This window comes from Typha latifolia, chromosome 6 (assembly GCF_019914945.1).
Source record: "Typha latifolia isolate L0001 chromosome 6, TyphaL0001v2, whole genome shotgun sequence".
Lineage (NCBI taxonomy): Eukaryota > Viridiplantae > Streptophyta > Magnoliopsida > Poales > Typhaceae > Typha > Typha latifolia.
Window position 1 is genome coordinate 835,131 of NC_133091.1, and position 15,875 is coordinate 851,005.

The 15,875-nt window shown below is 38.5% G+C and overlaps 3 protein-coding genes across 10 annotated transcripts; 1 reads left to right on the top strand and 2 right to left on the bottom strand.

Annotated features, from left to right (window-relative positions):
• The first annotated feature begins 486 nt into the window (after window positions 1–486).
• On the top strand, window positions 487–3,992 carry LOC140790290 (WRKY transcription factor 44-like). Of its 7 annotated transcripts, none has more exons than XM_073140304.1 (6): window positions 487–637; window positions 1,160–1,500; window positions 1,613–1,753; window positions 1,978–2,714; window positions 2,911–3,060; window positions 3,347–3,992. In XM_073140304.1, the coding sequence occupies exons 2-6, from the start codon at window positions 1,297–1,299 to the stop codon at window positions 3,537–3,539; spliced, it is 1,425 nt and encodes a 474-aa protein (XP_072996405.1). In that variant the 5' UTR covers window positions 487–637; window positions 1,160–1,296; the 3' UTR covers window positions 3,540–3,992. The 7 variants fall into 7 exon arrangements, with proteins under 7 accessions (XP_072996405.1, XP_072996403.1, XP_072996407.1 ...); XM_073140302.1 differs by lacking the exon at window positions 487–637 and adding an exon at window positions 722–851; XM_073140306.1 differs by lacking the exon at window positions 487–637 and adding an exon at window positions 779–851 and having other exon boundaries at window positions 1,146–1,500.
• Window positions 3,993–4,180: 188 nt separating this feature from the next.
• LOC140790289 (uncharacterized) lies at window positions 4,181–11,994 on the bottom strand. Of its 2 annotated transcripts, none has more exons than XR_012109363.1 (18): window positions 11,764–11,994; window positions 11,222–11,291; window positions 10,594–11,148; window positions 10,319–10,504; window positions 10,112–10,225; window positions 9,501–9,559; window positions 9,324–9,390; window positions 9,097–9,148; window positions 8,918–9,010; window positions 8,662–8,745; window positions 8,128–8,549; window positions 7,569–7,630; window positions 6,782–6,851; window positions 6,303–6,383; window positions 6,095–6,196; window positions 5,726–5,872; window positions 5,189–5,309; window positions 4,181–4,606 (listed from the first exon to the last, which is right to left on the bottom strand). XR_012109363.1 is itself a non-coding variant. In XM_073140300.1 (18 exons), the coding sequence occupies exons 1-18, from the start codon at window positions 11,805–11,807 to the stop codon at window positions 4,496–4,498; spliced, it is 2,430 nt and encodes an 809-aa protein (XP_072996401.1). In that variant the 5' UTR covers window positions 11,808–11,994; the 3' UTR covers window positions 4,181–4,495. The 2 variants fall into 2 exon arrangements, 1 of the variants encoding a protein (XP_072996401.1); XM_073140300.1 differs by having other exon boundaries at window positions 5,726–5,862.
• Window positions 11,995–13,766: 1,772 nt separating this feature from the next.
• LOC140790059 (NEDD8-specific protease 1) lies at window positions 13,767–15,400 on the bottom strand. Its single transcript, XM_073139969.1, has 2 exons — window positions 14,649–15,400; window positions 13,767–13,933 (listed from the first exon to the last, which is right to left on the bottom strand). The coding sequence occupies exon 1, from the start codon at window positions 15,335–15,337 to the stop codon at window positions 14,666–14,668; it is 672 nt and encodes a 223-aa protein (XP_072996070.1). The 5' UTR covers window positions 15,338–15,400; the 3' UTR covers window positions 13,767–13,933; window positions 14,649–14,665.
• Window positions 15,401–15,875: the final 475 nt, after the last annotated feature.

Consider the following 15,875-nt stretch of genomic DNA (forward strand, 5'->3'; position numbering starts at 1 on the left):
ATAATAACAACTATTATAGTACAATTATAATAGATTAAAACGAAGAGAAAGGGATGCTTAAAATTTTATAGATTGAAAATTTTAGATAAGACGAATTCTTATAAATCTATTAGTGCATAAAATTACTAGCAGCTACAATGAATGCATTAATTAAATAATTATTACATTTGTGATCACTAATCTTTTTATGATTATGTACTTTCCGCGTTAAAATTATTACATGAAGTTTAATTTTTTTTTCCTACATTCTTATTATTATTAGAATATTGTGTTAATTATTAAACAACCAGTTACATAGAAATTAGTAACAACGAGAAAAAAGATAGTGCATTAGAATTATAATCGAATGACAAATATAAAGTGTGATTTATTAAAAAAATAATAATTAATACTTTAATCCGCCATTCATAAGATGAACTCAGGACATATCAATCATTGCTATTGGTTTCAAAATAAAATAAAAATCATTGTTGTTGGGAAACGTGCACAGAGAGAATATATCTTGAGCTTCTGCATCAAACCTAACGGTCGTCGACGAGGCTACTTTTGCTTCTCCTCTTCCCGTTGGAGTTTGACTGCCAAACTCAAACTGTTTTTGTTTTCCTCTCCTCGTCGTTGCCTCCCCCCATCTCTACCAGTCCGAGTCCTCCCTCCGCTCCTATTTTTTATTTTAATTTTAATTTTTAGTATTATTATTACAAAGATTTCCTTCTCGCACGTGCGTCAGCCACTCCTCGTATTCTCTTTAAACCTCTGTGTGTGTTTTTCTCTTTGTTTTCCTTTCTTTTCGATTCTTGTTTTTTTCCTTCTTTTTCTCGAAGTTTCGCACCAAATTTATTTAATTTTGATCGGTACTACTCGGACCCAAATATTTTGTTTATGCTTCTGAGTGCTTTTTGTTGGAATTTTGTGGTGATTGCTTTCTTGAAAATGAAAATAAATATAAAAAAAATAAAAAGAAGAAGTGAACAGATAGGATTGTGGTGGAATGTATCGTTTTAGGAGTCTAGTTTTCTAGCGATTGCGTAGCATAGCATAGTCATGAATCTTCTTCGAACATGCAGTCACTAGAGTGTACATGGAAAGTGAGATATTTTAGTTGTTATGATATTTACTGATCTGTATGTTAAAATAATCCAGTATAGAACTTTGCTTGCAGGTTCAAGGAGAAACCAATGCCAGAATTGGGCTTTTTGATACAAAAATAGGAGAAGCAAAGCCACATTGCTTTTGCTGGAGGCAGCAGTTTGTTAGCAGTACTGACATGTTGAGATGTCTTGTTGAAATGATGTGAAGATGCAAGACACAGAGAAGATTGTTGTTGCTAAACCCGTGGCTTTAAGACCCTTCTCCAATCTCAGGCCCTTCTCACAGCTCCTTTGTGGTGCCATGAGTGCTTCCCTTCCCACTTCTCCTGAGACTACAGTTGCCATCAGGCCAAAGACTGTGAGATTTGTACCCCCACCAAGTGAATCCTCTGCTGAAGTTGTCACATCCATGGTGAGTTGAGGTATTTGGTTTCTGAAATTTCTGTAACTTCAGGTTTTGACTCTGTGTTTAGATTGCAGTTGTAATATTTGTTGTAATGTTTCAACGCTGACATGATATTCAGGATGATGGATCATATTCAGCTCCTTATTACTCTGAGAATGCGTCTGTTATGACTTCAAATTTAGACTCTAATTCATCTATCCTATACAAGCCTACGGCAAAAGTTATTCCAAAGAGTGCTGCTTCTCTTTTGGCAAACCTGGTCTGTATCTTCTCTGATATTTTTGTACTTGTTTAAGTGATACTTAATTGTTTGACATACTTGAAGTATCCCTCCAAATGTATTATTTTCATGTCTGTAAAGTAGTCAAGATACAATTTCTAGCTCACCGCCTCATGCATATCACTTTCTTTAATTAAATTTTATGAGGATAGATGTTATTTATGGCATTGGAAGACATTCAGTGGTTTCTATTCTCTTATCAGGAAAACTTTGGTACAACCCATCAACAAATGGCAATAGACGTTCAGGTGCCATTTCAAGTTTTTGAGCAACCAAGTCACCATCTCCATAGCCAAACCTTTCCAAATACTTATCAGAATCCAAGTTCAAATGCGGCGATAAACATGTACCAGATCTGCGAGCCTTCAAATCCTGTGCCTCAGAACATGGAACAAGATATGAGACAACAGCCAACGAGTAGCGGGGATCGACCTTCTTATGATGGCTACAACTGGAGAAAATATGGGCAGAAGCAAGTAAAAGGAAGCGAGTTCCCGCGGAGTTATTACAAGTGCACACATCCAAACTGTCCTGTGAAGAAGAAGGTCGAGAGATCACTCGATGGTCAAATAGCTGAAATTGTTTATAAATGTGAACACAATCACTCTAAGCCTCAGCCTCCAAAGCGGCTGTCGTCAGGGCCACAGGAACAAAACTTAACTTCAGATGGTTATGGAAAAGAGAGTAGTAATCCATCATGGATTAATCCTCCTGTTGAGGTGAATACATCTGATGCAAGACTAGAGAACCAAACTGAAGTAGGTGTATCAGGGGTTCCTGTATACCATGGAGGAGTTTGTTTTCCTCATGATCATCTTCTTGCTACAGCTTACAATGGAAGTCTCAGGAATCCTGATATTGTGGGTGGACTAAGTGGAATATGTGATGTTGGAGTAGCACCAGCTGCTATGGATAGCTGCAAGCCTGACTACAAGAGAAGGTATGTAAAAGATCTCTCTACATGCCAAAATTGATAGCCTACAAGTGCAACTAACAAGCAGCGAGCACTTGAACAAGTTGTACATCAAAAGATCTCTATGATACCTACTGTTCTAATTCTTTTTATGTGGTGCAAAAATCTGTCCATAGTGTGTATAGATAATTAACAGAATGTTTAATGAACTTATTCATCTCAGGAAGAAGGACGATCAGATAAGTGGAGGTGCAGTAACAGGTATTGCAGAGCCTCCTGCACCGCAGAGTGTGACGGAATCTGATGTATCAGGGGATGGCTTTCATTGGCGAAAGTATGGACAGAAAGTTGTAAAAGGAAATTCATATCCAAGGTAATCCTTTATTTGTGCTTCCTTCTATAGAGTAACCAGTCAAATGTGCAGACTCTACTGAAGGATAGAATAATGCACGGCCCTCAACTGAAGAGAATGCAGCATAGGGATGTAGTCGCTAATATATTGCACACTGCGTTAGTATTAGTTTGATCAGTTACTTGCTGTTTTATTATTTACAGTACAGGGATAGATTACTGGAATATAGCTTAACTGCTTTTTTCTTCTGACAAGAATGATAAACTTTGTTGTTCTTTTCTTTTTCTTTTTCTTTTTTTCTTTGCAGAAGTTACTATAGGTGCACCAGTCCCAAATGTAACGTGCGCAAGTATGTCGAGAGGGCATCTGATGATTCAGGATCTTTCATCACAACATATGAGGGAACACATAATCATGACATGCCAACTAGGAGAACAAACTTGACAGCTTCAGAATCTGATATGCTAGCTCCTAACAAGAAGAATAAAATGAATACTTGAAGAAAAAGGAGGAAAGATCTTTGGAACTTTCATCTAATCACCAGCCTGGAAAGATGGCAAACTGAATATAATCTCTGGCACCATGAAAGTTATCCATGTTTCTGGTAAGGTTATTTCAAAGGGTTCTTTGCAGAGAGTAGATGGACAAATTTGTCGGTATTGTTAATTATGACTGCTTATCACTTTCAAAGCTCCTAAAGTCCTGGAGATCTCCTATTCTTATAGTGCTCAATCTCCTACTCTTAAAGTGCTCAATGACTATTCTAGTCTTACCTTTGTCTTATTCATTATTATATTTAATGCTTATTGTAAACATCCCTATTGATTCAGGGTGTTAATAGTGAACTGGAAGCAATCTGAACAGCTATGTAAGTGGTCCTCTCCATGAAGTTTGGTGCACTAAAAATATTTACTTCAGTAAATAGTATAACAAATAGCTTGGTTGGTTTCTCATATCCTTTTTTTCTTTTTTTCTTTTTTCTTTATTTTCGAAATGGTGCATCATGTAAGCCGAATATAGAATGCAAATGGATATGGGCTTTTCATTCTTGTTAAACTTCCACATAATTGGAAATCAAGATTTACCTAATTAGAGAATTTGATGAATTGTACCAAACTTAATGTAGAAAGCATTTAAACTCTGCTCATCAAAAGACCATGCAGATTTCATAATAATTTAGCGATCAAATACGTACATCCTTTCCGCACTTCCTAACTTGACATTTATTAGTGACGATTAATCAAACAATGGTGACAATATGATCTTTCTGTTGATAGCTCTACAAAACTCTCTCTCTCTCTCTCTCTCTCTCTTTCTCTCTCTCTCTCTCTCTAGAATAGGGTAAATACAACACGAAGCTACTCGTTACATCTGTAGGCCTACAATCTTGAGCAGCCATTGACATGGATATGAAGAACTGGCATGTTGATGCTTGTTGCATTCCATCAGTAGATTTTTACTTTTCCAGCTCTTGGTGTCCGTTCGTATCTTTGTTTGGTGTCAAGATCTGCTCTCCATTATCAGTGGGCTTGACATCTGTGGACTCTTCCACGTTATTTGGTTTACCCTGAAATCCAACCAAGTGTAATTAGTTAAAGAGAGCAGCATGAACTTCAGCTTAGTAAAATAGAAAGAATGAAGCATATTAAAGAATTCAAATAGTCAATTCAACATTTATAAACTGGACATGTTCCTGACTTGTCATGAGGTTATGCGCCACTGGAGCATGCCTTGTATGAAGTGGTTTTTCAACTCGTATGCTGTCATATTGCTTCTCTAGTACTTCCAAAGTAAAAGAATGAATGCTAGTGCCTACATTCCTATCTTAATTCCACACATCAAATTAGCATCTTCACCTAAGAAAGCCTATCAGCCAGCCATCAAGGTTGTTCTTCATCCCATTTGTGGCCAAGAGAGGATATCACTATTACAAAACGAGTTCCCGTAAGCATCATTTTCTACAAAACCAACCTTCTCTTTCTGAGAGGAGAGACCTCCTGTGAGAGTAACACATTTTGTCTGGCTGGATGGTAGAAGAATAGAAGACTCCTAACATCTTAAGATTAGAAAAGACAAGAACATCCCGAGTAATATAGGAGAACAACAAGAGATTTTGACGGCAAAAGTTTCATATAGCATCAGTACCAACCTTGTTCTTGTCACGCCAGCCAAGTCCAAATGGTCTTGCTAGCAAGCTTATTCTTCTGGGTGGTATTTCTTGAGATGAGTCTTGATTTGTTCGTGCAGGTGAATGATCCTGGGTTGGAGTTCTGCAAAGAAAGGAGACCAAGTTCAGGAAATTACAGATAATGTCGTGTCAGCAAAGTTGAGGGGGCAAAGATTCTCTGCAATGTCAGAATGGCATTTATGATGACGTACATTCAGATGCTCCTTTGTGTATATAAATGCTAGTACTGAATAAAGTAATAGTATCTTACTCAAAAAAGAAAGAAAGAAAGAATAAAGCAGTAGTAGAACTCCTAGTAGTAGCAGTCATAGAAGGATAAAAGAAGAAAAACAAATTGCAGTCAATAATGACCAGTGGATTTTCAGAATATAATTTATAACAATAAAGGGGAATACATAATAACTACTACAACTAGAATTGGACTAATATCATCAGGCTGACTGGGACAGTAGTGATGAGAATGCATGAACAACATCAAAATAATCAACAGGTAGGTACCTTGGAGAAGGAGATGAAGGTTGTTGTGCTTTGAGCTGGCTAGACTGGTACTGCAATGTAGCCTCTAACATTGTTTCTGCCATAACTGCCCTGTTCTCCATTTGCGCAAGTAAAGCCGTAGCTTCTTCGTATTTCTCCTGCATATATCTGGTAACAATAGATAAACATATCCAGCAAACAGAAAAAAGTGCTAACATATATGTGCTAATCTTTGAGCATGATAGTTTATCTACGACATCAGCAACCAGAAGTTATGAAGTTTAGCCTCTCAACTTCCTGCAAGGTGGGGTCTTATATGTTCATATATGATTTGAAATCTATCTTCTTGAAGTTAGTCAGCATTCAAAAGTATCAAAGACGACAATGAACCTGCAGCACATTGGCAGCATATCGCTGAGCAGCAGCATCTTGCTCAGCAAATATGCGAGCATCTTCTGTCACCTTCTGTTCTTGTTCCACCCTCATCAAAACCTGTATCATCCATGCAATGAATCAGATGCCCTTGAATAAGATAGGATGACATAACTGTAGATTAAATGATGGAACAAAAGATTAAAAAATTAGATCATCATCACACCTGCAGCATGGCATGTTCTTGCTCCTGCTTGTCAGCCAGTGCCTGCCGCAATTCAAGAGCCTCTTGTTCCAACTGCTCAACCTGTCAGACGAGTAATAATATAGCATGAATAAGGTTGTTGTGAAGATATATTTTCTTTCTAAGCATCATGACTTCATGGTAGCGCCACATGACAAGGAAAGAGAGAATAGAAAAAGGTCACTGTTAGTTATTTTCCCATGAAAGATCCTTCTCAGAAATCCTGTGACTTGATACCGACATATCAAGCCTATAATAAACCCTTCAAGGCCTTGATAAATGTAGCTCTGGGTTAAAGTTCATTTAGGACACTCGTTTTCTGAATGTTATAGCTTAAATTTACCAAATAAAGACTCAATTCAAAGAATGGAAGATTTTGAGGTGTTCAATCAGGGAAAAATACTAGGAGTCCAAAGGGAAAAAGGTTATCTCTCAATTAGTTAGACGTCTGCTTGGATTACCTTTGCACTTAATTGCCGCCTATTGTCCTGCTTAACCATCTCCATTAGCGCTGTCTCCAACTCCTCAGCTCTGGTGGCAAAAGAAACGGAATCAACAAAAGGCACTTACATTATCCTTTACCTGAGAATTAGTTAAGATTATGTGATATTACAAAGTGAACCAGAATGATTACAGATTTAATGTCGAAGGAGCACATTTCCTAATTAATAAAAAGCCAATGATGCAGTTGAATTCTTGTATGGAAATGCATAGTTGCATATGCCTACCAGACTTAAGGAATCATACTCAGCAACAAAAAGGACAAACTTTTAATGTGCATCAACTAGACATGCTAGAAATAGAGCAAGAAATCAGAGAAGGCATTCTAATTTGTCAATTAAAATTTAAAAATTGTCCATATATATGTAGATCCATATAAACAGGAGCACTTCTGGCTTCCCATTGTTTCGCATGCATTATATGCAGAAAATTTTGGTTAGGCAAAGAGAAGACTTCAGATATTTAAGAATCTAAGCTTGACAAGGATACAAGTGTAATACATGCTTCACAACTACTAACATTATGAACCATTTGACATAAAATAAACATAATGGCAAGGGACCAATTTCAAGTCCCTTCAAAATAGCACGTCCATAATGGAACATTTGTCATGCATATGGAGGCATGGATTTGTTCAGTTGAAATCTAAGAGGATATGCAAAGAATATATGATATTTGGCTTTAAAAAAAAAAGTAGCTCATTAGGCATACTAAATAAACATTTTGACTCGCCATAAAAATGGAAACCTGAGAATAGCCGATCTTTTCTCCTCCAGCAGTCTGCACAGCTCAACTTTTAACCATGTCACCTGCATAAGAGTAGGGGATTAAAGTTATAAATAACTTAAAAAGAGAAAAAAAAAGTTCTCTTCAAGAATGACGAGCCAACAAGTGCCTCTATACAGATACACATCTTTTATGCAAACAAAATGTGGCATATTGAAACAGAACTTTAAAAGCAATAATATGAAGCTAAAAGGTGCTCCTTTTCCAATTATAACTAACATCATCAGATACCATCCTGTTTATTGCAAAATACTGCAGCATAGGAATACCAATATTTACATCAAGCAATAATATATTTATGAAAAATAGACAGTAATGCTTATTTCAGAATAACATGATGGAGAAAACCTTTTAGTCATCATATAACACCAGTACAGGATTCACAAAATGGCCTCTGTGAGTTATCGGGTGTATGTTTGTCTTATTCGACAATTGATTTTTGCTCTCCTTGCATCATTAGTGCCTACTGACCACAAGAGAAGCCATAGAAGCATTCTAAGAGTACAAATAAGAGGATTACCTGTTCTTTGAGATCAGGCAAAGAGTCCAGTTCAGAGTCTATTGTCAGACTACAAAGTACATCAATATTTGCTGGATCAGAATCCAACAGGTGCATATCCCCAATTCCTTGAATGTTGCTTGATTTTTCTGTCGAAGTAGCTTCTGATACAAGTGGCTCAGGGTCACGCTTGAAACTATATAGCTTTGATGCAAGACCTTTGGAATCCCTCCAGACACGGAGACCTCTGGATCTTTCCTCCATGGCAGCTATAACAGCTGGTCGATGTTTATTCCTTAAGTCTCGTAGTTTAGTTTCATTGACAGCCTGATATCCCATGCAAGCAGTCAAGACAAGCTGGCTACTATCAAAAGTGGAACCGGTTAGTGACTGCAATAATGTAACTGCATCTCCAGCATCTTTTGTTGTCACAAGTGCAGGACCTAAAGCAATAAGTAGACACAAAATTCTTGCAAAGTTACTACTAAGGATAGTGTGCACCAACACAAGCTGATTATTCCTCTAAATTGAAGAAAAAGTAGTACGCTCAGTTACCATATAACTCCATTAAAGCTAGCGCTGTCCGGAAGAGCATTACACGGTTTCCATCGAATAAAAGCACATCCCATACACGAAGAACTGAAATGTCCAAACATCAGACGAATGATGCTTAATAGTATGGATATTCAACCTCAATACTAGAATGGTTGGAAGAGCAATAGATTTGAAATTAACTTTTATGAGGGTTTGAGTAGTCCAATATTTGTCAACCATAATTAGAACTTGTCATAAAACAAAGAGAAAAACTGACCACTTTCCCAGGGAAGCATATTCATGAAGATGGAAAGGAACCATGGTCCCGTAACCCATGCCACCTGCACCCCGAGATAGTCCAGATGATTTACTGCAACCAAGAAACACATGGAGAGTTTATATATACTGAATCTCAAAATGCACAAACCCATGTTCAAGTATTCATGAGAGTAAGACCTAGTTTTGGAAATCTCTCACGGACTAATTCCTCTAAAACAAGCTGATCAACCTGAAGAAATAAAAATACAATTAGAACAAAAACCAAACCAGTAATCAGCTTTAGTTACTTTACCAGTAAACTATTTAATAGAGGCCCTTAATTTTAAAAGAATTGGCAAAATCTAAAAGGTGAATTACTGCTAAAAGAATCCTATTCAACAAAAAGAATGCAACCAAAAATGCACCTGAGATTCAATCATTTCCTCAGAATAGTAACCATCAAAATAATCATCAATTATACCTGTTAAAGACCTGAGATACATCGGATTTAAGATTAGTAATTCAAAAGAACTATGAAATTCTATAGTTATAACCAGTTAGATCTAGCAGTTACATAGTTGTCGTTCTGCATGGAGACTTACCAAAAAGCATTTTCCTCAGGCATCAGCAACAGCAATAAGCCAGCAAAGAAATTCATGGCCTGCCACACAGAGATCAAGGTGTTATCTTACAGAAAACAAAGTTAATCATTTTGATCTCCTCTCATCCTTTAAGTGACAAAACTATAACTGTCCCAGACCTTTACTGAATTCTGATCTAATTTTACATTTCTATCCTAATCTCTTGGGTAAGATTGATGGCCCTCAAAATAGCTATTTTTGCATATGTACCCTCCTTTCTAATTGACATTACCTTGCATGCCTTCCATCTACTTTCTTATCTAGTAATAAGTGCATTTATGTGATTTTCCCTGTTTTGCAGGGGCATACATAAAAGAGTTAGATAGGTCATATGTGGCTAAGCAAGAATGTGCAAACTAAAACTAGGCACTTATAGCATCAAATATAGGCAAAGGAGCAGCTCTGGAATTTAGTATTGACAACTTATTAGAATAATAAGTGCTACCACAAGACGAAGAGTATGCAGTCATCCTGAAAAGGTATGACAGAAGATTATGCTACCAAGTACCAACTACCAAATGAAAAACAAGCATAACAGATGCTGTGAAAACAAAAGCCTAAAATTGAAATACCTGGCAGTACCCAACAGAAGGATTATGCCGAGCATATGCTGTAAGCAATCGCCTCAAGGCATTTCTTCCATCCTCATCTAGAGCAGGGTGACCTGGGAATGTTCTAGGCAAATCCTGTAAAGAGAAAAGACAAATATATCAAACTAAACTCAGCATCTTCATTATAATGGCACTAATTGCTTAGTGAAAGTGGGCACAACTAGTGACCTTCTCTATTTGCCCTTTCCATTTCTCTGGAGCAATTATTTGAGGTTCTTTTGGATTGTTGTCAGCATCATCCAACTGGGAAGCATCAAGACTTTTGTTATATCCAGTATTAACTTCTCGCTCAAGTAAACTATCATAGTAACCCTCCACCCTGCGAGCTCCAACACCAGCAAAGGCTTGCCATAGCTACAATAACAATAAAAAAGACATTCATATTGCGCCTTTAGATAAAACCCAAAAGCAACAGCAGCAATCATGAAAATCACAAATTGCACCTCTCCTCTAAGAGCCATTGGCACGCCACCACGAACCAGACATTCTAGCTCTTCCTTCCATGGGTGGAAGGCCTCTTGGCTCACAAGATTTTGAGCAGAATCAACATTTCCCCCATCACCTAAGGGCACCTCCTGGTACGGGTCCGTTCTCTCCGCATCATAAAACTCATCTTCAGATTCCTCAGAGGGCTTTGCCTCTTCAATTGGAGCAAGATGAATGCCATTCTTGGCTGCATTTGGCTCTTCGCCCAAGTTCTTCTTCTTCTTGACACGAACATTCATCATCTGCTCAATGGGACCAAGGGAAGGTCTAATCTGAGCCCAAATTTGGATTTTATGTTCCCTGACCTCCTTCGCCGCAGTCTCCTTCTCCGGTACAGACTCAGAGTTGCCAATGTCGCCGTGATCACAGTCGTCTCCTGCAACCCCAACCTGTTCTGGAGATTCTTCAATCTTAATGCCATCTCCAATCGACTCATTGGAGGGTATCCGGGCAGACTCCGCTTGCCGTTCAAGAAAGTTCGTCCATTTATCTGATCTCTCTTCTTCTTCCTCCTGGAATCAGCCAATACATCAAAGACTCTTCTTTGAACCCCAAAGAAATCAGCAAAAGGAATAAAGGCCCTACCTTGTAAATGTTGGCGTACTCCCGGTATCTCTGCAAGTGCTGAGGCCGCACCGCAAACCCATAAGCATCCCTGCTCACATTTCCCCTCATCAAAAACCCCAACATGTAGTTTTCTAACCCTTAGAAAAGATCAATCGTTACCTGGACTCAACTGCCATAGAGATCTAAATCGACCGATGACACCATTACAAGATCCGAATCAGGTAATCCATGGAAATAAAGTACCAAATAATCAATTCCCCGGGGGCTAAAAGCCTAAAACCCTAGATTCCCATTTAGGGATCTAGGGTTGGTCCTTAGAATCCTATCCGACTCGGTTCAAAAATAAACCGAGATCGCGAGCTACATTGCCCGATGTTAAAGGCCAATTTAAAGAGAATCGAAATAGGAAAAAGAGGAGACCAAGATAGAATAACATATAAATCAGCCTAAAAAAAAGTTTATAAAAAGAAAAGGAAAAAGGAAATGGCGGGGATCGCGGATTCGACGACACGTGAAAAGATCGAACAAGAGAGAGAGAGAGAGGCATCAGTATCACCCACCTCTTGTGCTCGAAGGTGATAAGGGGCAAGCTCTTTCCCTTCATCTCCACTTCCGACGTCTCTCCCCCCTCTCTATTCCGACTCCCGCCGCTATTCCCCCCCTTATTCTTGCTCTATTCTCGTTTTGGGATCCCTTGTCCGAAGCTACTACAATACTGCATCCAAGCACGTGGATAAGTGAAGAATAAGTCACTCCTCGAGCTTGGACTCTCGGACTAAGAGGAGAGCATCAGAGAGAGAGAGAGAGAGAGAGAGAGAGAGAGAGAGAGAGAGATCTAAGCTATGAGTCGAATGATGGGTTACAGGTCACATGGCTTTCTGTGTCGTGGACTCGGATTAAGACGTAGTACGTGTCAGAAGCTGATTTGTGACCCTGAGGGGTGTCACAGTGGGGGAGTCTCATTGTGGTCACGTGAATAGTGACACTCGTTGGATTGGTTTACTCCTTGATTAAATTATTTGGGAACTCATAAGTAGTTTCCCCCACTCCTTCAAACTTAGATCATTGCATTCGCCCTCTCTCTACGATCCATAAAAAAGCTTTACCAAAATTTATCAAAAAGGCACCCTACATTTTATCGTTATTATCACTCACATAATATATAATGCGAAGTAAGGTGTTTTGGATTGTTTTCTTTTTTCGATGGGCACCTTGGATTATACGTTATTTGTAAAATGAATAGGATAGAAGGGTCAAAAGACAAAAGATGATTGATTAGGTGGGTGAGTTGTAAAACGGAAATATTGTATTATTAGAAGGAGCAGAGCGAGATCCAGAGGTGTCGGCGAGTGTGAGATGTAGAAATAAGAAAAGGGGGAGGAGGGAATCGTACAATTAATGCAAATGGTTCCGGGCACTGATGCGAATGGCCGTGTCCAGTGGTGCGCCGGCATGCACGGGCTTCCATCATATTTTATTGCACAAGGTCATGGGAGGGAGGGACCCATCATTTGGACTTAAGAGGGCCACGCTGAGTCTCAAGAGTGAGAGGGCTTCAATAATAGCTTTGTACTCCAAGCCTTTGTTGATGTTGTTATTGTTCACCAACATAATCGTTGTCTCCTACCTTTTATCATTTGTTGGAAGGATCGATCGAACTTGTAGAAGTTATAGGGATTGATCATTCTGATGGATAGGATAAATCACAGACTAGAAGAAAACCTTCCATTCATATTTATCTCAGTCTCGACACTGTAGTGTCGGACACCAGAATCCGATGTGAATATTAAGAAAGTTGGAACAAGGGCACTGAGGAAATAAAAGTGAGGATTTGAAGTTTTTTTTTATATAAAAAAAAAGACGACTGCACTGAGAAAAGAAAACAATGTGGAGAAGTGATTCATTCAGATAAATTCTCAAGAAGAGGAAGATTAACATTGACTTGGAACTAGGAAGGAGAATACATAATACTGGACAAAAGATTTTGAAAAAAAAAAAAATATATATATATATATATATATATATATTCATATAGTCGTTGAAATAGCTTGCAAGGACCCAAAGAAAACTTAGTATGGGCCATTCACCACATCAAATGCGAAAAGTACATTAAATTTCTATATCTTGCGGGACCAAAGATCCAGGAGTCTAATGAAAGATCTTTAATCCTTTTTTCTCAAAAAGATGAAAAAAATTTATTTATTTTTTTAGTATTTGCCATTGTTCAAGAAATGTAAATATAATAGAACTAGAAAAGCAATATAATGCAAACAGGTACTGGTTTCATAGATTTTAGAATATTAATAGTGTCGAAGAATAGAGTACCAATGGATGTGCAGGAAAAAGGTTACTTTAGGGAACCTCTGCCATGGTGACAGTCCAAAACCAAGTATATGTGAATCAAATCATCAGATACCAGAACATTACTATCAAGTTGAACATTTCATGATTGTCCTCTGTCAGCATTCTTGGATGAAACATTCAGCTGAGGAGCTTCAGTTGTCAACAATGCAAAGATTTTCACAGCACAGTAACAAGTAGTTGCAGAGTAATAAGCTCAATCTTTTGATGCTCATGCAATCTCTAGCTTCATTAAAGAATGTCGACACGACTGTCCCTCGAGAAAAGGAACATTTTACATATCTTTATTTGATCAATTACATGCAAGTCTGAAAGAAGTGTTCAAGATGATCCAAAAGCTCTGCTGCATAAAAACTTGTCGTGGATTTTCTGCATAAAAGAAGTCCAAAGATCATACTCATAGACTGCTTTGAGGTAAAAAACAATGTATGACATTCACATGTTCTGAAACTGGTAAATTTTAAGCAGCAAGCCTGTACTTTAGTTGTTCCAAAATTCTGCTTGTTACACAGACACATACACACAACACTGAACCAGACCTTATAAACTTACAGTAATAAAAAATTTAGGATCAAGATATATTTAATAAACTTCACACAATAATACAATATATAAATTATAAGTAAGAAAGATGACTGTCTATAGATATAAAGTTGTCAAAACACTGGAACTTACACTGCGCTATTAACCATCAGAATTATTCAGAAACATGTTTAGATATGATTCCTGACAAAAATACACATTAAACTAATGTATAAAGGATTGGAAATATAAGCTTATTACGGTAGTAAATCTTATAATAAGTTAACAAATTCTCCAAATTTTCTGTAGAACATCTAAATCCTCCCTAAAAAATCATCCACAAAGAACGAATTCAATGATACCTAAAGCCCTTAACATTGATGCAGTCCATAATGTACTCATTCACTCAAACAGAAGAACTGAAAGACATCAAGACTCCCTAAAAAGCAAGTAGATCGATTTGATAGGGATTCATAGCTGTTATTTATATCTAAAGGGTGTTAGAAATTCAAGATCTCACATAATGCAAAAGAAGGCAGGCGATGGATTCTAGATTCCATACCTTTCTCGTCTTCACAATCACTTCCTCCCTACCATGCTAAGAATAAGCCTGAGCAGCTCACCTCTGAGCTCCCCAACCTTATTTGCATCCACCGCCTTCTGCAAATCACCAAACCACCTCTCACCCTCTCCATTCCCCCGCTTACAATACCAATCACACACAACCCTAGAGATCGCCATCGCAAACAACCCGCAATCGCACCCGTTTCTCTGCTGCGGCGTGGGCGCCTCCACGAACTTCACATCCCCGACGAAAACCTTCACTGCTCCGGCGAGGGTCATGGCGGCGCGGCGATTGGCTCCGGCGATGCTATCGTGGTGTATGAGCTCGCCGGCAGCGGAGTCGTAGACGAGGAGGCTCCAGTGGGAGCCGCCCTCGGCGACGGTGACGTCAGGATTGTCGTTGACGGGGAAAAGGACGAGGTCACGTTCGTGGAGGCGGAGGGGGTCGACGGCGGCAGCGAGGGAGGCAGGGTCAGGGGAGTTGGCGATCCAGAAGGAGATGGAAGGAGGGACAAGGAGCAGGCGGTCAGGGTTAGGGTTAGGGAGGGAGGAGGAGAGATGGGAGAAGAAGAAGGAGATGAGGCGGTCGTTGAGGAAGAGTGGCCCGCGGAGGATGGAGAGGTCGGAACGGAGGAGTAGGACGTCGCCGTAGCTGAGGACCTTCTCGTCGGCGACGAGCTTGGACATCGCGGTGAGGTGAAGGTGACCGGATCGAGAGGGTTGCGTGTTTTTTTATCCTTTTTAAGCCTGAAAATATATCAATCTTTCCTATTTCCTAAATACAAAGACGGACCCCACCAAACTCTATCCGCTTAATCTAAACAATTAAATAGATCAATTATATATATATATATATATATATATATATATATATATATATTTATTACTATTATTTTGGTATGAAAAATAACTATATTTATTTCAAATATATACATCAACTCGAGTCCAATCTAGCAATTTATTTGGCTGCTAATACCAACTAATTGTAGAGAAGGAAATCTAATAATATGCGTCAACCACTCAAGAGTGTTCTAAGTTTTTATCAATCTGGCAGTTAAGCAGCTTGCCTGCCTCTTTCTATCCAAAAAGAAAACAAAAGGAAAAAGAAAAATATTTGCAGTGGGAGAGAATTCTTTGCTATGTGGATGGATCTCCATGGTATTGGGCCTTTTGTGGCTAAGCCCAAAAGGATTGATAGGCCTAATATGCAATACATTTATTATTT